This window comes from Apteryx rowi, unplaced genomic scaffold, assembly GCF_003343035.1.
Source record: "Apteryx rowi isolate R43461 unplaced genomic scaffold, aptRow1 scaffold_1061, whole genome shotgun sequence".
NCBI lineage: Eukaryota > Metazoa > Chordata > Aves > Apterygiformes > Apterygidae > Apteryx > Apteryx rowi.
This window is the reverse complement of record NW_020447266.1, coordinates 95,317-119,018: the sequence shown is the minus strand read 5'-3', so window position 1 is coordinate 119,018 and position 23,702 is coordinate 95,317. Positions and strand designations below refer to the sequence as shown.

The following is a 23,702-nucleotide window of genomic DNA, read 5'->3' as shown; positions in this document are numbered from 1 at the left end:
CCCCCCGAGAGAGCTTTCACTTGCCTGTTGCAGAAACATCTGCATGGAGTCTTGGTTGATGACGGTCCCCGCGGCCGCCTGGCCCAAGATGATCTTCTCGGGGCTGGAGGCCAAGCTGGGGCTGGGCTGCGAGGTGGCRGGCAAGGGCGCCGGCTGCTGCGCGGGCGGCGGTGGCGGCGGCGGCTGCACGTTGAGCTGCAGCGGGGCGGGCGGCTGCGAGGCAGCCTGGACGGTCAGGATGGAGGACTGCTCGCCGGCRGGCAGCAGGCTGGTGCCGGAAGCGGGCTGCGGCTGAATGAGACCCGGACTCTGGCTGCTGGTGGTGGCAGACGCCTGGATGCTGACGGCCTGGTTGAGGTTCTCCGCCGCGTTCAGCATAGCCACCTGGTTCGGCAGCGTCACGCCTTGGATAACCGTCTGCCCCGTCTGGTTGATGGCGCCGCCGGCCAGCGAGGCGGCCACCGAGGGTTGGCTCTGGGTGGTCAAGCTGCCGGCGAGAGAAACGGGCATCTGGAACAGAGCCGGCTGGCCCACCTGCCCGGGCTGCAGCTGGATGGGGGCGGAGAGGATGTGAGCGGTGCCGTGGGCGTTCTGCGAGGTGAGCACCTGCCCCAGGTTCAGCTGGCTGGCTATGTTCTGGTTGGTGAGGATTTGGGCCGGCAAGGCTTGGTTGGTTATCAGCTGTCCGCCGGGCCCTTGGCTGGTTATGATATGGGCTTGCCCGCTAGGGTGCGAGGTGGTCAAGATCTGCCCTCCCATGTTGGCCTGCAGGGCCGAGAGCTGCTGGGGTATCTGAACAGCGGAGGCGCCCGCGATCTGCCCGGGAAGGAGGAACTGGTTTTGACCCTGTAGCATGGCCTGAGGAACGTGTTGCGCTGGGATGACGATACTGCTGCCTTGGTTCAGCAAGTGCACGCTCATGGGCTTGTTGAGGGCTTGCTGCTGCGGCGGAGGCTGCTTGAACATGTTGGCGGGAAGCCCTTGGGGGAAGCCCGACAGCACGACGTTCTGTCCTGGTTTACCTGCCATGAAAGTCAGGTTCTGCTGGGCCTTCTGCTGTTGCAGGGCAGCTTCGTTCTGGATGGTCAAGGTGGTGTTGTTGGAACCGAAGGGCTTGGGGGTGATCTGGTAGAGTTTCTGCTGGAGGACCCCTGCAGGCTTGGGTTGAATTGGCGTGGGCGTCCTATGGATGATCACGTTTTGGGCCTGCACTAAGGGGCTGCTTAGGTTGGAAGTGACRGTGAGAGGCTGGGAACCTTGGGTACCAGACACGCTGCCAAACATCGAGTTTCCGTTCAGCGTCGTAGTGGCCACCGCCGGCAGATTTTTTTGGATGACAAGACCAGCGTTCTGCGGAGAAACCCCGGTTGACGCAAGGGTGACCTGCTGCTGCTCAGGTGCTGTCTGGGTGATGTAGCTGCCTACAGGCATGGTGGCCACCTGGGAGGGCTGAACTTGTTTCGCAATGATCTGCTGTGCTGACTGGTTAATGGCCATCACTTGCTGCCCAACCACCTGAATTGGCCCGATTCCCAAAGTCCCACTTGGGCTTCCATTGGGCAAGCCCTGAAGGTTGGAAATTGGCTGGATGGTGACATTCCCTAAGCCGACCTGCTGGAGAAAAGGCTGAACGCTGATGGCCTTATTGACAACATCTGCTCCTACCGACTGCTGCACCAGCGCTTGATGCGTCAGGACTGCAGGTTGCTGCAGCCCGATTAAGTCAGCGCCACTGGAGAAAATCTGCGGGGTGCCATCGGAGGCCGTCTGCACCACCGGCTGAAGCGTGGGAAGCTGGAAGGACCCCAGGTCCAGCTCGGCCTCAGCCTCCAGCGTCTGCTCCGTGATGTTCGCCTCTTGCAGGCTCTGCTGGAGGATGTCGCAGGGCTGGTCCGAGTTCGGAAGGTTTGCCCCGCTGCTGGACGGCGACCCCAGGATGTCATCTTCTAAAAAGTCTAGGTCCACGCTTGTTGTGGGCTGGTTCTGTTCAGTGTTCAGATGATTGCCAGAGGACTCTTGCACGTGCAGCTAAAGATTTAAGGTCAGAGGGAAGAAGAAAAAGAAGGAAGCGTTGAATTCAAAGACACGAAAGAGGATTTTAAATCTCTCTCAACTGCTCTGTATCCTTACTGGGACTGTTACCGCRAAACGGCTTTTGTGAGCCGCCGCAGAACTAACGAGGTGAACGATCCATTCTACAGCCTGTACCTTTAATTTAGTAAATAGGCGAAGCATTTTGGTGTCCCTGTAAGATCCCAAATAAATGCACGGCATTGTTTCGGAGCGTGCGAGATGCACAAAGTGACTTGCTTTAAGTTACAAAGCAAGCCAACGGCAGGGCTGGTTAAGAGCCTCCAAARGAGCAGATGCGCAGCTCCTTTGCTTTAAGCCCTATAACGCCCTTGGATATAAACAGACAACAGAGCTCACAAAATATTTCTTGCCTTTCTTACTGAATTAACCGAAGACTAAAATTAAGCTGCTGCTTGAACCAGAAGCGGAAATTGCATGTGCTGAAACAAACTTCGAAACCCAACAACCCCCCCGCCACCTTTTCTTGCACCAGATGCTCAAACAGCCGTTAACCCGGCTCGGGCACCCGCTCCCGCCGCCCGCAAGGCGCTGGCTGCCCTCGAGCCAGCGGGAAGCATCTAGCAGACAGCGAAGGCGGCGTTGGTAAGGACCACAAAAAATGACAGAAAAAGCCATACGCAGTCTAACGTCAGACATCGCTGGCTCTATAAGGTAAAGTTTGGTAAAACATTGATTTTAAATCGTTTGTTCCAATTTTCTAGTAGATCYGAGTAGAACTAAAGCTCAACTTTTCTAAAAGTTTCTCGGCTTTCCAACAAGTACGGTAAAGCATCAGGAGTTTCACTGAAATTCTCTGTAAAAATAAAGTGCAATGTGAACAGGAATGGGGAAAAAAAATTAAGACTTTTATTACGATGTAACTGCAAACACAAAAAAAGTGACAGAATAACCCATGTCCTTGGGGGGAAAAAAAAAGAGGATTTTTACAATCTATTTCCACTTATTTCARCTTCACTGCACTAGAGGCCTGCAAGGAAACTGGATAATCCTCCTTCAATTCTAAGAACGAACTAAGGGGAAGGTGACAAGACATGTTTTCTCAAACTGTTTTAAGCACTAACATTCTTCCAAATCATTTTGTACTATTATACYTTTTGCTTCTTTTTCACCTTATTTTCTATCCTCAAAGCTTTTCCCAAGTTGAAAGTAGAAAACCGACTTTCTATGCGCACATGAAATCAACTTTTCTCCCCTGAAATGCAGGGTACGTGTTGGAGCTATTTCTCTATAAATCTTGGGGAATAAACCCTGCATCCTGTCTATTTACTGAACCTGGAAAACAGATGAAAAACAAGCCTGCGAAACAAAAACAAAAAACAAAAAAAAAAGAGGGAAAGGTTTCTAAACTAGCATTCCCCAAGTATAAATTAAAAAAAATACATACCCCAGCACCTTCAAAAAAGGCACTGGCTGCATCTCCTGTGTTGTCCAGGAGATCATCACTGTCAATCTGTAATTAAAAAGATTTTATTTTACTTTCTTWAAATATAGTATTTAAAAAAAATAAAAAATGAATTCAGTGCTGACTGGCAGCCACTGGAAGCGGACGATCTCTAACGGAGAGCGCACGCGGCGCATGGGCAGCRGCAGGGCAAGCTCCCCTCCCATGCACCGTCTCCTGCCAGCAGGCATCAAATCTCATCTAAAAGTGTCCCAAAACCTGGCTCAGAAAAGGAGGGCTTGTTCTACACGGCCGTGTCGTAGTTGACTCCTTTACCCAGACGCCAGCGGCATATTTTAAGCAGGCAGCTGCCTAGCAGAAAGATGCCCAACGTGTTTTGCGTAGGGCACCAAACCGCCGCCGGCTGATAAGGGGTTATAATTGCACTAATTTGCCGTTCCACCTCGCAAGTGGCTCTCTGCAAGCGATTCCCTGCGTCGTAGCAAAGCCCTGTCGACCTCGTGCCGTTCTGCACCGCGCAGCTTCTAGCGCAGGCGCTGGGAGATGAAAAGCGCCTATCACCCCCTGCACAATCCTGTTCGTTGCTCTCATTAAAGAGTCCTAAGATCTAAGGGTGATTGTGAAGTTAGGTTTTTCTTTCTTTAAAAGTTCATTAGCATTTAAACTCTTTTTTTAAAATAAAGTTTTTAGTTAATAAAAACAAGTCATTGCTCACCTTTTCAGATCCATGTAAAAAATCATTCAAGGCCTGAGGATCACTGCAAAACAACACATGAAACTATTTAAGGAAAGAACACATGACCCACTTTGAATCTGGAGCAAAATACATGTTTCTAATTAATGCATTAACATCACTTCGACTCCTCTCGCRTTCCGACCGCTGGCAGCATCTGCGACATCGCAGTTGCTCCTCAGTGCGCAACAGCGGGGAGCACGACCAGTTAAAAGCACTCCGGTCGCAACCAGTCCTTGCAGAACGCCGTGGTGCGCAGAGCACCGCAGYGGGACGCGGTGCGGTTCCGGGCGCCAGCGCGCGCCGGGAGCCGTCAGGCCGCGCGGTCACCGCTGCCACCACGGGCGAACGCAGGGCGGACCCGCTCCGAGTAAAAACCATCAGGTCTGCTATCACACGTGTATTTAGAAAAAAAAACATTAAAAATTGGATGAGAGATTTGAAGTGTAGGAATTAATGACGTGCACTGGTTTATACTGTCATGGACATGCTTTAGCATGGATATAACACAGGCATTTGAAGATGGCAAGTTTTTTTTCCTTCTTCTCCTGGGTCACTAACACTTTCTGATTCCCCTTCCCCTGTTATTGCTGCAGAGCCCTAATTACCAAATCACTGGCAACAGTATTTTCTCATATAAGCAGCAGCTGGGTAAAATGCTCTCAGTAGCAGCTACTCAACCAAAGCACCTCCCAAACCCCCTGAATTTCACCCCAGGAGGATAACAGCAGGTTTCTAAGTTTCAGAAGTTTACAAGCTCTTGCAAGCCAGCCTCATTTGTGGCTCAGTACAAAATTCAGTCCAACCATGTCGTGCGCCAACCTTTTTGGGTCTACCAACATGGAGCTGGCCCGTTGGGGGGAAAGGCGAGGGGGCAAGCGAAGCCAAAAGCGGCTCGCAGGTGCCCCGGGAGGAAAAGCCACCCGGGTCCTTGGGCATCCATGCCAGGACGAGACGTTCGTGCCCAGGAGAAAAGGCAGCTAAGGAAACAGAAGAGCAAGAAGGCGCCTGTGCAAATCCAGCAGCGGCAGAGGAGACCTTTCGGAGGGACTTTAGGATGCTGACAGGTTCTCGCAGAGAAGTTCTGGGACACCAAGCCCCCACACAGGAGAAATCGAGGTGACGGATTGAGATCGCCTACAAATCGACTGCAGCAGAAATTCCCTTCCTACTGCAATGCCTCCCTCAAAAATAGCATAAAAGGTGACAAATTACCACGGCTTCGTGTTCATGATGTGGCACTACTTACCAAATTACATCTAGCAAGCACCGGCCATCTTCATCATCCATGTCAACTGAAAAGAGAGGAGAGAGAGACCACGTTACTGGTAGGAAGGCAGAACTGTCACACGGCTCAGCTCGTATCATGCTCACGCATCGCTCCTTGTTCCCTCGCATCCCAAACACAGCACTTTGCATTTCAAAAGGCTTCTCCTTCCCACACAGCCCTACCTATATGCACACACCACATTTCATCTTGCTCATGACTGTCAAATAACCTTGGTTCGTTAACGCTTTTGCTTAGGTGCCGAAGGTCCTTTAGGCTTCAGCCCCTCGGAGCACAAATGCAAGCACAGTCACAGCCCAGTTCTTGTTTTCGTGGCTGTGTATTGGGGCTCATTACGATCGCCAGGCCGTCGGCTCCTGAAGTTGTCTGTTCCTGCAGAAGAGCCTCCTTGCTAAGGCAGAACCGGCATTTAGCACCGCCTGACGGTTGTGGTTCTGCGGCCGCTGCAGCCTGAGGGGAGATGAGGGGGCGGACGATGTGCTGGAGGGAAGAGCTGCCGTTCAGAGGGCTCTCAACAAGCTGAAAGACGGAGCTAACCGAAACCTCACAGACTTCAAAGACGAGCCTTGCCCATGGGAAGGAACAATCCCAGGCAGCAGGACAGGCTGCGGGGCCAGTAGCTAGGAAGGGAAACTCGGAGCTCTCAGTCAACGGTAAGCCCAGGAACGAAAGGGCATCTGCTTCTGTTCTTCCCCACGTTCATCCCTCCGGGGGAACGAGGGACGAGAGGGCGTCACGGAACGGCATGCTGCTTTCTGGACAGAAACGAAGCTCCGCAGCAAACGACGAGAACTGCGCGAGGCAATCTTTGAACCCGCAACGACTCCAGGGAAGTCAGCCCTAAAGAAGCTGCGACAACTGCAAACCGTAATCGTTTCAACCAGAAGCAAAGCACCATGCTCCTCGGCTACAGGAGGCTCCCTATTTCAAATAAAAAACTTAAATAGCTGGATATAGTAGCCAAGGGAGCCACCTACTCTACTGGATGCGAAGTGTAGCATCACGTCTACAGAGGTTCGAGCTGGGTAAAACAAAAAGAAACAAAATGAGGTTTCAAGGTGATGGTCTACGACCTTTAAGGGTTGGAATAAGGTTGATGCCCTAAGGGGGCATTAGCGTTCAGATACATGTTTTGTGTTGAACGTGTTGAGAACACGGCGCTGCAGAGACTCGACCTTTCTGCTGGGACGCTCACTCGTCCACAGTAAACCCTCCCTGGGAAACCTGAGGCTGTTTCTCTGTTTTAACACTACGGACCGTGCACCTGCCATCGGCTTAATACTATTTATTGAGAGCAATAATCACTTCAACCAAATATTCATTTTCAACCCCTTCAGCACAGGTGACAGTCGCGCAACCAGAGACCTTTGCGAGACAGAACGGTTTGAAGATCAACTCTGAGGCTACCTCAGTCCGAGAGCCAGATCCCAGGCAGAAAAGAGCGAGTACTATCACAGTAGTTTCCTAGTGTTTGGGAAAGTCATGGAGAAGGTGAAGAAACTGGCAACAAGAAACACTTCCCGGCTTCGGGAAACGTAACTCACCTCTTGGGCGCTGAGGGCAGATCAGCTAGATGAATTGGGGAGAAGGAAGCCCCTTTGCTAGCCCAGGTTCCGACACGTAAATCCCGCTGCCGACCCTCCTCGGCAGCCGGCAGTGCCCGCGCAGATGGGAACTTCTGCTCACGGGAGGAAAACGTTGCTGCTCTGGATCGGGGTGGATCTAGCGCGGAAGCCTGCCGGCCTGCCACCACCAGCAAGTCACCCAGTCTCCCGTCCATGGACGGAGACACCCTCCAGCCCTCCCCGAACAACTGTGGTTTCGGCCAGGTGACACCGTACTATCCCTTTCCGATATGTTTTCACACTAAACTCGGATCTTTCAAAAAGGATAAAGAAAATTAAAAGAAAAATCTCATCTTCTACAGACAAAACTGGCGAGCGAAGAGAAAGCATAAACAGCATCAGGGCTCTTTCAGCCTGTGAAGGTCCCAAACAAACGTGGGTTTAAGAAACACCTGCCTCCGATAGCGCCCAGATTGTTTCCTTCAAGTAACAAACCTTCCTATCAGCTGGATATCAAAAATACCGCTACTCCGGTTTCTCTCCGGACAGATCCAGGATGGGTTTCCATCGCCGTTTCCCTAACTTGGTGTTAGGTTTCGTTCTCGGGAGCAGGAGGCAGATACCGCTACGCCGGCCTGGGCACTCCCTAGCAGGCTGAGGGGCGTGAGAAGGTTTTTCGACCTGTCTTAAACCCACCGAGGAGAAACCGTCCAGCAGGCGCGCTACTTTTCAGCGCTGCTTCGACCGAGCGGCTGTTTGCCACAACAGAAGCACCAGGAGACGATTTAAATTAGATCCAGTTACCTAAAGGCTTACTTTTGGAATACCTAATATTTAAAAAAATATATGTTGCACCGTACATGTGTACATACTAATTTATCATAAAGCCTCGACATAGTCCCTGGCAAATCGTACTTTGGAGCGTTTTGCTTCAGAAGGTGAAACTGGGAGGTTACTGCAAGAAAATCCCAGCCCGGCATCAAGCCACCTCTTAGCAAAGCCCTTTTTACGGCTGGGTCTGGAAGACGGTGGGGGTTTTTTGGCGTTTCCCCCTCTCCTGGGTGCGGGTCTGCGCTGCAGCCGTGGTCTGCGCAGAGCTTAAAGGCACAGAGGCATCAAACTCCCCAGCGAGATGCCCAGCACCCCCRCGCAAAATCGGCAGGGGGAATCAGCTCGTTTGCCCCAAGCGGGGCCTCGGAGCAAGGGAAAACATCCTCCAGCCTCTGCCCCTCGATGCTTCCAATTCCGGCGTGCCGCTCGTCTTCCCCCTTCAGTTTATTGCTCTAAAGAGTTTATTTTTAGCGAAGCCCCAGTGCAGCAAACACCGTGACTACCGTGGGCCTTGCTCCGAGCAACGTCTCCGTGTTACAGGTGGGTAAAGGTTCAGGCTGGGCATGGCCGGTTTAAATTCCCATAGTTCCTTACAACCTCCAAGGGGTCCTAGCGTGCTTTTAAAAGCGGATTTACATGGTTTGCACAGAAACGGCCTCACCTGCTCCAAGCATCCCGCCGCTCCGGGGAGGGATGCGACAGCACGCTGCAGCCTTGCAAGGAAGCAAAAAGCACCGGGCAGCCAACTGAAGACACCACAACGCAAGTTTAGCATGGAATTACATTACGGAAAAATGTTATGGAAAAACTGGCCAGAATGGCCACGGACCACAGTTTTTCCGCTTATCCAAAAGTTTCTAAAAATAGAGGCAGCGAGGCCACAGCCACCCACAGAGAGATGTTAGTGCAAACGCTCCGACACGGAGCAATGCTGGAATTTGGGCTGGATGCCGCTAGGCTCGCGGCCACGGTTGCTTCCGTAGGTCGTACGGAGACGACGCGATGCCCCGCAGCCCAGGCCGGCCCCTTTAAACAACCACGTTATTTATCCACGCTAACGCTGCAATAAAACCAAGTAATTGCTTGCGCCCTGATTAAATAAGTTGCTTGACGCACCGTAAACTCCACTTAAGGGGCACCACGGTTCGGTTTGCCTTGAAAAGGGAATTTGCAGACACGTGGATAAAAGGATTAAGAGGTTTGGCCTTGCGGTTTTTCATTTTGGTATTGGGGGGGGGAGCTTAGCTCCTTTGCAAAGGTACTGAGCACCCACAAATYCCACTGAAGTTAATGGCTATTGCAGGTGCTCTTTTTAAAAATTATTATTATTATTTTTAATTGTTTTTATTAAAAGCAGGCCAGGAGATAAACACCCCTCAGCTGCCGCTACTGCAATCTGCGGATGGGGAAGGCAGCAGTTTTTAGGGGTGAACAGCTAATCCGGGTTCACTGCTCACGGTGACGCGCTCCGCAGGCAATCCCAACACACGGTACGTTTTGTAAAAGAACCCAGGAGAAGATGCTATGGAGGAGGGCAGGATACGTGCGACCTCTCTCCTTAGCACTCCCGTATCTGTGACCAGCTACAGTCCCGGTTTCTCTATATTTTTGCCCGGAAACTTCAGGTACTAAGAACGAACACGAAAATAGCACCAAAGTCACTGCAGCAGAGAAGTCTGTCGTTCAGGTGGGTTTTGCTGACATTTCAGAGCATCAACATTTAATAGACCTAGAAGGCAACTCTCCCTCCCCCCCATACATTAATTTTAACATTAGATTTTAAAGCATATTCATCACCCAGCAGAGACTTTGCTAGCGACCGGTCCCAAGTTTTCCCTCATAAGCAGCACAGCAGAAAGGGTCCGCGCGAAGGCTTTGCATCCCCCCAGCTCCTCGCCGGGARGGGACGAGGCGGCACCTTTCCGCCGAGCGCGCCAGCGAAGGGCTGCTGCACCGAAAGGCGGCTAAAACCCAGACGCGCGAGAAATTCCCGAGCTGCAAAGGGCAAGATTCACAGGTGCTGCCACATTACGGGCGAGATGCAAGAACCGCTGCGCACAGGAGGTGTCACTACTGCCCGTTAGACGCAGCGCTCGCTCGCCTCGTCCTCCCTCCCTGCTCGCCGGGGAGGGAGCGGAACGCACGTTCGACGCGCTGAGCGTCGGTAACGGCGCGGGCAAGACCCATTGAACCACCCGCGCGTGGAAAGGAGGCTTCGTGCGACGGGGCTTGCTGTAGCTAAGCTGACAGGTACGAACCCGTCTCTGGAAAAGGTCTGGCTCCCGCGCGACCCCGGTTCCCCTCTGCAAAGCAGGGAGGCTTTACCGTGCTCGAGGAACGCTGCGCGGGATCGAGCCCGTGGCTCCGGCTGGGCGACCGCGTTACTGCGCGGGCAGCCAGCAACAGCCGAGCGCTGGAAGGGCAGAGTCTCCCTTCCGCGCCAGACTCCTGCTTATCGCCTGCAGTTTTGCATAATTCGTAATAAGACTTGGGTACAAGCTTCATCTTTTCCACAACAGGACCGCCCAAGGCGCAGTGAAATCAAGTTCTTCGCGTTTGGCATAAAGATCCCCCAAAACAACCCGGCAGGGGCACATCACAGCTGAGAAACGTGCTATGATCTTCTCCCTCCCTCCAAACAATCCTTGGGACTGACCTGATCCGGAGACCAGAAGTACTTAAGAGTCACTAGAAGAGAGAAATTCCCTCTCATTTTTGTAGCTTCTATTCTCAGCAACCTGTCAAGGCTAAAGGGTCCGAACCACCATGTGCGCACATGCACGTTATTTCCGAAGGGCTCATTTACAAACAACTGAAAACAACCCCCCAAAATGCCAAATAAAAACAGGACAGCTTTATTGGCCGTATTTATTCATTTGCAATCGAAACGCAGTAAGGAACGCCACGGAATAAATYGGTTCATCACTACAGACTTCACTTTCTTTGCATTAAAAAAAAACCCCTTGTGATGAGAAGTTAGGAATTCAGAGATGCCTTATTGTTATTGTGATTTCTACACACTAAAAGCGGACCAGGGAATCGCGCACAGGGAATCCAGAAAGAGGGAAGGACAGAAACACCCTCTGCTACAAAGCCTGAAAACAGAAGTGCGAATTGACTAATTCTGAAGCAACTGCAATTTGTAGGTCTTGAAACCTCTCTGCTATCCTAGAAAACCCGCATTTCACGGCTAGAGGAATTAAAGGCAGGACCACATTTATTTGTGGTTTAAGAGCATTTTCCAGTTTTACCTTTCCCTTGGAATAAAGGAGAACAATCGTCCACTTAATTATATTGATTATCGGTATCTCACTAAGCGCGGGTGGCTGAAATTGGAACCAATTTCTAAAGCAAGGATGCACTGCAGCTGCGCCTACAGGCTTCAACTATAGATCGCACTCGACATACTTGCAAGGAAAAGGCGACTCTTACCCCAAAAGCACCCGACTGGCGCATTGTGCTCCGCGTCAGGTAGACAAAACCACACAGCAAACAGGTCTAACGCCATTAGCCTGTTCTGCACGTATGCATTTACAGTAAGAGAGAGCAAGCCCAAGATGCTATTGAATAAGAGCAGGGTAATATTCTGCACTAGTTTTTACAGTTACCAGCCCAGCCAGACCATCGCCGTTTCCCCTGGTTATCCTGCACCGCGACGGCATTTTGGCCCCACCACCGAGACCGGTGGTTTCTGCTAGACATCGAGAGAATCGGAGAATCCAGCGTGGCGGAACCACGTCGCGCAGCGGCGCTGGGAGGCACCGGCGAGCGCCCGGCGTCTCCCGAGCGGCGCTGCTCCTCCTACCCCGCCAGAGCAGACGATAGCTGCGATGCCAAATCGCCGTCACGCGGGGGACGCGGCGGCTGCCAGCCTCGGCAGAGCTGCGCTTGTCCCTCCGCACCTACAAAAGCCCCTCCGGACCCCAGGATCAGCAAGGGCGTAGGAGAAACGCTGCACGATGCTGTCTGAGCTCCGCCGCTCACACGGTAAGCGGATTCCCATCGCTGCGGCTGATGGTTTAGCATCGTTCTGGGACCAGAAGTTCAAATCACAGCTCTTAAGCGAGAGTTAAATTTCTATTTCATTAATTTTCTATTAACTTAATTTCATTAAAACTTTTAAATAACTCAAATGCTTTAAAAAAAAAAAAAGCCAAACACACAGATAGCTTTAAGTACTGTCCCAGAGCAACGTGAATTGTGTACGTTCTTCTTGTAACTATCCAGGATTTGGGCTAATCCACCGCTTTTTGACAACACTTTTCTGAAGCTACCATTCAAATAAAAACTGCTRTTGCTCACAGGTGAATTAATAACCTTTAACGCCAGGTGACAGGGCAGAGAGCAAACATGCCTCGAACGCAGAGCGCGGCAGGGCGATCGTGGCGACCGGGTGTTTTTTCTAACCCCTTTTCTCCCCAAAGGTCCCCGGCATGGCCGAGCCCTGCGACGCGCTGGGAACGCTGGTGCTGGCGCAGGTGCGGCCGGCGGTTCAAAGAATGCGAAGCAAGCACCGAAGGAGAATTCGGCTTTGAACAGAAACAGTCAAAAATCAACTTTCACTTTTGGCTTTTCATAAATCAAAAAAACCCCTGATAACGGGGTTTGTTAGGCAGGTGGCCTCCACGTTCAGCTGGTAAAGCTACGCCGGTCAGCAGCGGAGYAGACGCAGGAAAAGGGAGGGAGAAGCGCGCGAGGAAACTCTTAGGGACTATCCTACTCATACCGGACGTGGCTACATCGGAAAAATCCGAGTGTAGGCACATACATACCAAAAAAAAGAAAAGAAAAAAGCCTTGGGATGCTTACAGTTTGTTGCATTAGCTGGTGCAAAACTCCTGCAGGAAAAGAGCCGTTTTGCAGGTTTAAACGGAGCCTCTGCTAGGAGAGGCTGCCAGCGCGGCTGAGCCTGCAGACCTCTTCCAGCCGCGGAAAGGCCCCTGCATTGTAATGTGACATATTTGGACCGGTTCCCAGGCGCTTGCTTTCTAACCCAGGGAGGGACTGCTGGAAGAGGGGGCACGCTCATCCGGCGGGCYGGGAGCGCGAGGCTCCGCACAGCAGCCGGCGGCTCCTCCGCGCGGCTCACRAGGAGCCCGGAGGGCCGGGAGCTCTCCTCCCCGCCGAGCCCGGCACCTCCGCGCGGGGCAACCGCCGCCTCGCTCCCAAGCGGTGCAGGCTGCCGAGAGCAGTGAAGGATAAAAAGCAGGATAAAAATTATTCCCTAATTACACACAAATAAGCAACTGCAGGAGGAGGAGGAGGGTTTTTTTTCCTGCATCTTTGCAAATTAAGTATACTTAGACCTTTTGATTTGATTTCTGCACGTTTCCACCCGACAGGACACCGGACGAGGCACGGACCTATCTGTCCGCTTCAGCRTTACAGCTCACGTGCTCTTAACAGCGACGGCTTATTGCAAAGGCCTCAAGAGGAAGCGCCGGGGACAAGAGGATGCTCCTGACTCCAGGGCCATGGAAGTCCTCCGACCTGACCCGACCCACGCCACCACACAAACCGCAACGGCCGCCCGGGGCTTCGCGGCCCACGGAGCGCTGCACGCTCAGGAACGCGGCCGCCTTCCCACCGCTCTCGATTTCTGTAGATATTAGTTAACTCACACTTGAGCAAAAGCTTGGCTTGTGCTTATGTTTTTATTTTTTTGTTTTAGCATGACTTTTTTTTTTTTTTTTTTTTAAAGAGCTGAAAACCATGCAAAGTGACTTTTGTTTAAGCGAGGCTCAGCCCTGAATCCTGATGGAATCCTAGATAGGAACGTCCTTCAGATCCAAGTCATGCACATAAACATGCAGTCAACCAATTTTAAAAAAAGAGAAGAAAGATTAAAACATCACAAATTGACAAAAGCCATATGTTAATTATCTAAGACTTCTGGGACACTGTATGCTAAACAAGAACCTTTGGGATTACATTTGACACGAGCTCCGGTCACCGTGATTTTTTAAAACGTTCTGTGAAGTCTGTTGGCAATGAAGTTGTTCTGGCTCTTTCCAGCTTATTAAAAAGCAGACATTAGGAGTAAGACATGCTTTTAAAACACAACAGACTCCCTCGTCAACGCAAAGGTCTCCTACAGCCGGGCACCTTGGTCACAGGACCACGCGCCGCACCTCTGCCTATTTAGCGGCATTCCCCTTAGTCGTCTACGGTTGYGTTTCCTATCCCTCTTGAAGAGCAAGATCACAAGCGTTGTCTCAGTAGCCCCATCTAACACAAGGCAAAGCATTTTTTCTGCATTACTCTGCCTTATATAGTAGCTTCACTCAAAATCGCATAGTATCTTTTTATTCGGAGCTCAGGGCGCTTTATAAACAAACATCACGTCCAACAGCAGTAAGCAAACTGGGGCACAGGAAGGTAATGACTTTTGCAGGGTCTCTTGGAGTTTACTTGAAGAGCCAGAGAAGGAGGCCAGAAGGTCTGAAAAAATCCTGCTTTTTAACCACTAGATAACTCTTTTCTTGAGCATGCTGAACTCCTACACAAGGGAGGCTCCTTGCAAAACAATTACTCCCCTCCCCCAGCCGAATTTCTCATGGATGCACTCCAGCAGCTCAAAACTTTGGCAGACAAAGCAAATAACCTGGTTCACACAGACCCGCGTTTCACAAAAACGAGCGACTCCGAGCAGCAGTAGAATAAACTGGCATGTCTTTTTTCTTCGCATCACAAAACAATTCTGCACGTTTGAAACGGAGGCACTGAAGGAAATTATGAATGGATTTGATTCCTTAGAAGTCGATTTTGCCACACTTATTAAAATTGCATCATGTAAATCCACACTTCTATTCATATGGCGAGGAACTATTCAACATGAAAAGATGCGAAAGAATTTGATTCTGTTTTTTCCACTATTCCTTTGTTAACACCGATTCTTGAGGGAGCAGGCAACGTAAGCCCTTTTGGTCCACGACGTTCTACGAACGGGTGCTTTCTAAAGGCTTTTTATTTACATTCAAACTACCGGAACAACAAAATGGTGGTGGAGCTGCTCCACGACTACGTYGCAGTCCTTAGATTTGCCATCCACATTATTAATCAGGCCCACGGATAATGAAAAGAAGAAGAAAAAAGCCAAACGCTGCTCTTGAAGGCAATTAACTGTACCTGTGGCTGCACAAAAGCCAAGCTACCCCAGGCCCGCGAGTTCGAGCCTCCGATTGCTCAAGAGGAAAGCATCAATAATGACTAATGGTGAGTGGAATCTGGCTCTCTCTAACTCAGCAGCTCGGAGCCAAATAGTTCCTTTCAAAGCTGCTTTCCCACAGGAAGAGTCATGAGCAGAAATGCTGTTTAATTGGCAGTGCATCCTTATTCTGATTTCAATGAGTTGAATAATTAGGTTATTTTCAGGTGAGACAACTCAGCTTGTCATTGTCAAACCGGGGTATACTAATGGGTATGATTAATTACCAGCACCCCTCCCCTTCGCTTTTTAAATACACACACACACTTTTCCTTCTATTCCACTTGGAGAGATCAAATCAAAAGGTCTAAGTATACTTAATTTGCAAAGCAACTTCTTGTTTTTGTTTCAACACCCTTTGTAACACCGTTCTGCTTTTACTGCATGGCAGTGTGAGAGAACCTGTCGTCATTCAAATATGGAAGACGAAATAATAATTCTCCCCAGAAATTAGCACAGAGAGCAGTTATTCCAGCTGGGCAGCAACCAAGTTAACTCCTGAACTTCTTCGCGAAGGACTTTTCCTCGCTGCTTTTTCATGCGGGTTAAGCAGGAGCGAGACCTGACTCGCAGTGACAAAGTAAACAAAATAAGTAATAATAAATATCTTATTCCGGAAACTCCCTCAACAGAAGCACTGCCATAGAGAGTAAATTCCAGGGAAAAAAAAAAAAAAAAAAAAGTAGGAAGAGTTTCTGGCCTAGCTAACAACCACTGTAGTTTGTATCAGTTACAGAGAGACAAGAAAACTCCCCACTGTACAACATACAGGACAGGCTTTCCTGCCCCACTTCATTTTACGTATTAAAGCAAATAATGAATGGGAAGAACAAGCCAACGCAGGCAGCAAGGGGCTGCTGAACTATCAAACAAGCCTTGGAAGACGAAGCGGTAGGTGCGACACTTCTTAGCTAAGGACCTTGCAAACTTGGGTGTTTCCCCCCGTTTACATCGTGCTCCTGCAGCACCAGACCCTTATTCCAGCTCTTCCCGGCCCGCTGCGCAGCCGAGGGTGCTCTGGTAAAAATAAAAGTGGTCCAGGAGCTCTGTGCACTGCTGAAGCTCTCCCAGAGAACGCGGAAGCGCTTACGATACCCATTCCCTTACAGGATTAACTTCAGTGCGCAGCACGGCACGAACCTTTAAGACAAGCCGGACGGCTAGATGCTGGGAAAGGATTTCCTACAAGAGCACAGGAGCTGCTGCCGTTCTCGCCTCGTCTCCTTCTGTGCCTCTGCCAGAGCAGCTTCACCGTCTGCGAGCGGCGGTCGGGCCCACYGGCCCAGTCCCGGCTTTGCTTCTCACGTAACCCCGCCGCCGCGTCCTACTCGCACCGCGACAGCCTTCGGCGTTCTGCTCCTGGTGCCGCATCCCCCCCGGTCCTGACAACGCGTTGCTGTCACGACCTACAAAACTGGCCGTTGTTTTAAACCTTCAGACGCATCGTACTGAGAGGTGGCTTTATATGGGCATAGTAAACAGAACAAAGTCATCAAAAAATCATTGTTATGTTGATCTGAGAATATCTGAATTTGGGAATCCACATAAAAATCCACTCTGCCAATTTAAACTCTGTCTAATCTAGGAAATTTATTCATGGCCAACAACAGACRTCAGCAATTGATGCAGCTGAACTAAGCAGAAACAGTAATTTTGTGAAAAGCCAAACAGAATCACTAGAAAATCAACAGCTTGGAAGAAAAAGAAAAAAAGAAACCCAATGCTGAAACTACCACTAGCTTTTAAATTGCTACAAGAAATTCTCCATTTCATAAATAGTAATATAAAATAATAAATACTTAGTCCCTCTATAATGACTTTCAAAGATCATAAGCATTTTGCCAAATTGACAAACCTCAGAAATGAAGCAGAAGAGATCAAGTCCTCTACTTTAGATGCAAAATAGCAATATTGGGATCAAAATCAAGGTTACTTAATTTCCAGGCTTACACTTTTTGCCCCTAGAGACATTTTTTCCATCTTACCTTAATCTTTAAAAAAAAGCAAACAACCCCCTCAACGACCCCCACCCCCCAAAAAAATTAATAAAAAAGCTGTCTTCAAAAGAAGATGAAAAGAAACGAATGGTTTGAATTCTCACTGACACCAACACCGCAGTTTCTCAGTGGCATAAGCTAACCGAAATTGGGGACCTGCCTTCTCTTTGGGCTGACGCTGGCCAGCACCACCGCAGCGGCACCAACCCTACGGAGCTGACCGAAGGAGCTACCAAACCAGCATAAACACATCGATCAAGAGGGCTTTTTCTGTCAATTTGGCTCCTTGAACCGACCRACCAGAAGGGAAGTGCTGGTACGGGAGGGGGACACGAACCCTCAGGCACTGGGAGACAGGGATGTTCACCCGAACTCCCGGCGAGCCGGTTCAGCTCCCTCTGCCAGGAGACTTCTCTTCCCCTAGGCTGGGTCTCTGCTGGTCGACTGAGCTCAGCTAACAGGCAGGGAAGCCGAGGCCGCAGCAGTGCCAACTCTGGCTGCTTTAAACCGCTGTGGAACCGCGGCTCCAATTTAAATGGGAACCTTTTCTCCAGCCTGGAAGTATTTACGCCCTATACATAATGGTCTGCAAATGGTGCTAAAGGCAGCTCAGGAAGCAGAGGTTAATCCTGCTGGTTCTGGGTAGAAGGTTTTCTTGGTTTTGTTTCTTTGAGGTAAGAGCCTTCCAGCCGAACCTTTAAATTACAACAGTAATTTCCAAATCTTCTTAAGAAGCAGTACAGTGTGTAGGTATATTTTTGGAAAAAAAAGTAAAGATACAGATATTTCTAGTTATACTGGTTTCTTATAGCGCATCTGAGCAAATATTTTGATAGCCTTTTATAGGCTTTTTTTTTTTTTTAAATAAAGCTCATGTTCATGGGAGAAAACACCCCAAGCAATATATGGTAAGACTTTATAAGTTTGATGGGACACAGGAGAAAATGTTTGATAAACAAAAAGAACTGTCTTCAATATAAAGGAAAACTACTTTTTAGCTGAATGTTCTTTTGTCTGAACGGCAAAATAGTGACAGAATATTACAAGCCAGAGAAAGGATTTCCTCAATCGACAGGGTTAATTCTCCCTCAGCACCAGAGATGCGTGCCTGACATCTGCGGACCACAACACAGAGCAAGAAAGATCAGTAATTAGGCACTAAAGAAGTCCAGAGACCTGGGTTTTATTCCAGGCTTCCTCAGTGACCTGCTACGTGACCTTGGGAAAAATCACTTACTGTGTTTACCGCTGTTGGTCCTAGGACCAAAAGTCTTCCCGTGCGACACATTTTACCAACGAGAACTAAAATACGGTCCCTGCATCAAAAGGGACTATGAATCTAGAAGTAAAATAAAACAGAAAGTAAACAGAAAGACCGACAGGGAAATCGGAGGAAACAGTGACACAGCACTGCTCAGAATACGAAGCAGCGGACTCGGCGTGCCAGGGGCCTGCTGCCCACGCGCGCGCGTCCCAGGGAGATCCGCCAGGACACCGGAGCAGCGCCGCGGGCACCTTCGACAGCTTTCTCCCTAACCTGAGCTGCAGCACATGAGAAAGCGCAAAGGTGCCAGCTTGCAAATGACAACCGTCAGAGAAGGCCAACTTCACCAGCCTCGACTCCCTCACACACAAACACAACAAGACTACTTACTTTTATTTGTACACATCAATGCCTTAAGCAGGCACGAGTGCTTTAGAAGAGTTAAACATTAGCATCATCATAACGCAGTGTTTTGAGTGCAGCAGCTTGTTGCTATAGGAATGAATGTGATGTCACGAACTCCGAGCGGCAACTTCACCAAAGGATGGGGAAGATACTAGAGAAAGACCAAGATATTGTTTTAGGATGTCAGCTGATAAAGTGTGTCTAAAACAAATAAAAATACACAAATAATACTGATTTGCTAACAGATGCATTTCATTTGCTGGATTTCATGCACCTTTTTTGTTGTTGAGATAGAATGAAATATGAAACAAACGTGATAAAATACAAAACCAGTGACTGATCAGTGATTGAGATGACTCATGTTTATACCTTGCCCCTTTTTAAACACCAAAAAGGCTTCAGAATATACTTGTTTACTAAGCATTACTGTAATAAATGTGCTTTGTAACAAATTACGTAAAATAAACGTACCGAGGGCTTCAAAGGATTTCAGTCAGGAACCAGGATGTGTTAGGATACCACAGGTTTTATAATTAGTGAAATGCAATAAGCAGGCTGAAAACTGGATTTATATTATTCAGTTTGCTGCCCCAACGCAAAAACTTGCCACACAGTAACCTCCCAGATTAATTTAGCTTCATTCAAAACATCAAATCCCTCAATCTATAAACACATCGGTCCTCTAACAGGGAAACTCTCACAGGAAACTGCATATAGAAAGTTGCAAGCAATCAAAATAGAAAGGGAATACGAAGTAAAACTGAAGGCAAGAGCTTGTTTCATGCCTCACCGCTTTGGAAGGGAAGTTCTGCAGCCCAGTGTCTGCAGCGAGGAACCGAGAGTCAGAACCTCAGAAACTCCTCGCTTCTGGGAAGCATGTTTTTGTGCTCCATTCCGGGACAAAAACAGCAAGGCTTGCATTCCACGTCCGCCTCTGGCAGGGACTCACGTACTTGCTATGTATCATTACATTTATTTTTGCTTTGGTTCTACTACCAAAAAATACTTACCTATATGAGAAGAATTTTGAAGCCATGCAAGTTTAAGTATTTTAAAATCATTTGAGATGAAAAGTAGAGTAAAAGTATTCCTAACAATGCAGATTTGATATGAGACCATGTAGTCTCCTCATTTTTAAATTATGAAAGCCAGATATGAGATCACTAAGGTATCAGAGCATTTTGTAAGGATGAATACAGCTTTTATACATGGAAAACCAAAGAACAGGAATAAAACTTTCCCCTTCTGTGGTGCCTATAATGAACAAGAAACCCCAACCCCCTCCAAAACTAACCATTATGTCACCCATAATGCTGAGATTGTTGCCTATTATGTTCTCCATTAAACAAAAAAAGATTCTTCACATAAACATTTCTTTTTTTAGCGCATATTTGACTATGAGACTCTTCTATGATAAAATGGGTGTCCTGAACGTCCTGCCATTAAGTCTGAATTGTTTTTTTAACTGGGAAATTATGCATGCCACTGACACCTAATATCAGTGGAGGGAACACGCTCAACCGTTTCTGCACCTTCTTTAACAATCGCGTCATCTCCTGCTCTGCGTAGCGAGTTTCGGCGTTTGCGGATGGCGCTAACCTGTAAGAAGTAAAGCTTCCCAAACCTGCCAACAGCCGGAGCTGGCTGCTGTAACAGGACCGCACCAGCAGCCAGCAGGCTCTAAGAGCAGTTACCAGGTTCGTTAAAATATGCCAAGTACAAAATGATGTAGTAGAACAAATCTTTTAAGAATGACAGGACCAGGCGAATGCCTCTGTAGACATTTGCCTGTCAAATTCGCACGCATTAAGAGGAGAATTAGGTTCAAGTCAGACCACAAGTCTGATGGTAGAGAGAATATAAACACAGAAACTAATGAATGATGCAGCTCCTCTCCCCCATCCATGCAGAACTACAGTCCATGTATTTTCTAGCACTATCCTCCACCACATCCACACAAATCCATTTTGCAGAACAGTAAGTTTTATCTTTGCAAGTTTTTTTGCTGGAGGGAAAAAAATTGTCTAACAAATTGGGACCCCAGCACTGAAYGGAACATTAATATTAGAATTTATCAAAAGCATTCCCTCTGCTTCACTGTTTGTTGTAACAATGCTAGACTCTGTTTGAGAGAGCTGCAGCTTGCAGATAAGTAGAAAGGGAATGAAATATAGCATGGAAAGGGGAGATGGAAAAATAACAACTAAAAAAACATCTTGGGGACAAGCATCATGTCAGACAGAATTCAATGTAGCACTGAGGCCTTAAAATGAAGTTTCTTTGGGTTTTCTTTGTATTTGTAGTGCTCTAAGCACAATTTCAACACTATTAAATATTTAAAATTGGAGAGCAGGGATCATTTGATCATTATACACACAGGACTGAGCAAACTTATAATCTCACCTATTGCAGAAGTTTACAATTGCTGCTTGAGAATTTTTTCTGTGTACTTATTTTGTGATCTTTTTCACCTATAAGTTAGAAAAACAAATTAACAAATTATAATAGTGTGCATCTACGGTAATATTTTGTGTATGGGGGGTGAGGAATAAGTGATATTCCCCCCCTCCAATTTCTGCTATCTTAACAGAGCTTAATTCAAAGTAGAAAATTTCGGTGGTTAAAGGGGCAACAGGAAAGCGTAAAGAACGAAGTAGTGCTTTTCACAAAAGTTGGTCTGTAGGACTATGGAGATTAGTAAGAGCTATCTTTGTGCCTCAGTAACTCCATCTGTGATGCTGGGATAATACTGACTGAATACTTCAGATATAAACTGAAGTTTAACCAATCATCCTTTAGAAAGAGCATTGAAACTCAGATGAAGACAGACATGGAAGTGCAAAATACAAGACAGCAAATGCCTTAGCAAATTCGATTTGCTAATGTAAACATAACAGGCTTTTAATAATTTAAGTGTCACATTTTACACCTTTAAAACAAAACACTGTACAGATATGTGCTATAGATCTTTGTGACAGATACCTTTACATCAGAAAACTCAAACTGCCAAAGGCAAGTGACTATAAAAGCAGCATTAAAATGAAGTGGGCTACCGCAGCCCCATAGTTCAGGAGACTCTGGATTAAGGCTTCCATTCTCACAGCAACCACTGACTCATGCCACTGTACTTCCTGCTTCATGTCGGCACGTTTTACACCGAGACACCTCTAGCTATCTGTGTCAGCTTTTGGCTCACAAGGCATTCTTTGTTATTCTGCTTCAGAAGAGCTGGAGGACTACTTAAACAAAATTGTTTTTATTATAAAACCAACAAACAGATAAAYGCACATTCTCACTTTTTGAAAGTTTTGAAATTTATCCTCCCCGCCCATCCTTTTTGCCAAATTCCCCTTAGGGAATAACCTTCACTAATGCACACAATGCCACCTTCCCTGGAAATGACAAGTCCACATACTTAGCAGTTAGAGAGGACTTTAAAACTTCAAAACACTTTCAAGCTTTAATCCTAGCAGCATTCTGCGAGAAGAGAAGTACTGTGCAGTTGAAAGCCTACAGCTGAGAGAAGTTCTGGAATCTGTATTCAATCTTATGCTCAAGCTTTTTTTTGCTTCCTCTGTATCAGTGATCAAGTCATCTGAAATGGACACGGACCCCGTGGGATTTACAAGTTAACCACAGAACTTTTGCTCACCCTGAAACACAACAACACGTATTACTGTAGAATATTAATACCGTTAGACCTTCGGGAGAGATGTTATTTCTCAAAAATATTCTTAAACATGAACTAAATGACAACTATTTCAAACCAAAACAATAGTTACCCACTAACAGAGAATGCTGATTTGCATCTAAAAATTCAGATAGTATGCCTGAGATATTTTGGATAGAGCAGTCACATCAGGAAATTCCATATCGAAAATTTTGTCCTTTCCTGCTGCACTACTTGCACACACAGTGGAATTACTTTCCCTGATAGTAAGCAGCAACCACTTCTTTTCTGTGGCACCACATATTACAGCGCTACTAAGAGTTTACTGAAGGAAGTGAAACTTCATTCCATATTAATTCTCAAAAAGAATTTTAGGTAGTGAAAATGCAGCCTACAGACTGGAGCTTGATTAGAACACCAGTATTAACTACAGAATTTAAACAGCTCGACTTGTGTCAGCCCGCTATTATCAATGTACCATTATGACTATTCTCTACTGAGAAACACACACAGCTATCCTTAATGATTACGTGTGCAGCTGAAACTAGTTCCTTCTAAACTTTCACCATACTGTCTTAAAAAAAAAAAAAAAAGGCACTTACTCATACTATTTTATTTCCTTTCCACATTGACAACACAAGTGTCAAGATGGAAAGCTGATTTCTATGAGTCTCCATTTGTCCACCACGGTATGTTTAGAATTCTTGACAGTAGGACAAAAAGAGACAACGTGATCCAGTGAACAGATCACTCAATAAGAGCTTAGAAACCCTGGATCTATTCCCCATACTGACCTTGCTCAGTACTTAACATTCATATGCTTTTGGTTCTTTTACCTCTGTTAAAAAAAAAAAAAAAATCAAAATCATGATTATAGCAGTTTGTGAATACATCAAAATCTAAGGATGAACATCCTTAACCAAATTTTCTTAGACCAGCTTGTTTCTTTAATGCTGTTACAGCATACCAACATATCTGCACATATAAAATGCTACAGTGCTGCTTTATGTGCTTGAAGATTGTAATATATATTCCAGATATTTTCAGAGATACACACTTTCAAAACCCAGGAAGTCACCAATTTGACATTGCTATTTCAAGCAAAGCCAAAAATAAACTGTGGCCTTATGACCCTGCCTGCCATGAATATAACTCCCTCCAGCAACAGAAACACAGAAGTTTCCCTGACRTGATAAAACACACCTTAGCATACCTGACTTGAGAAAACAAAACCAGTCAAATCCTT

At 47.6% G+C, this 23,702-nt stretch overlaps 1 protein-coding gene across 1 annotated transcript in view; it reads right to left on the bottom strand.

Annotated features, from left to right (window-relative positions):
- The window catches only part of BICRA (BRD4 interacting chromatin remodeling complex associated protein), a 39,035-nt gene extending 15,753 nt beyond the window's left edge, over positions 1–23,282 (bottom strand). The window contains 5 exon segments of the mRNA XM_026069687.1: positions 25–2,028; positions 3,479–3,544; positions 4,212–4,254; positions 5,479–5,524; positions 23,251–23,282. Of these exon segments, the coding sequence (XP_025925472.1) occupies positions 25–2,028; positions 3,479–3,544; positions 4,212–4,254; positions 5,479–5,524; positions 23,251–23,269 (2,178 nt within the window). The 5' untranslated portion in view covers positions 23,270–23,282.
- Between the last annotated feature and the right edge of the window lie 420 nt (positions 23,283–23,702).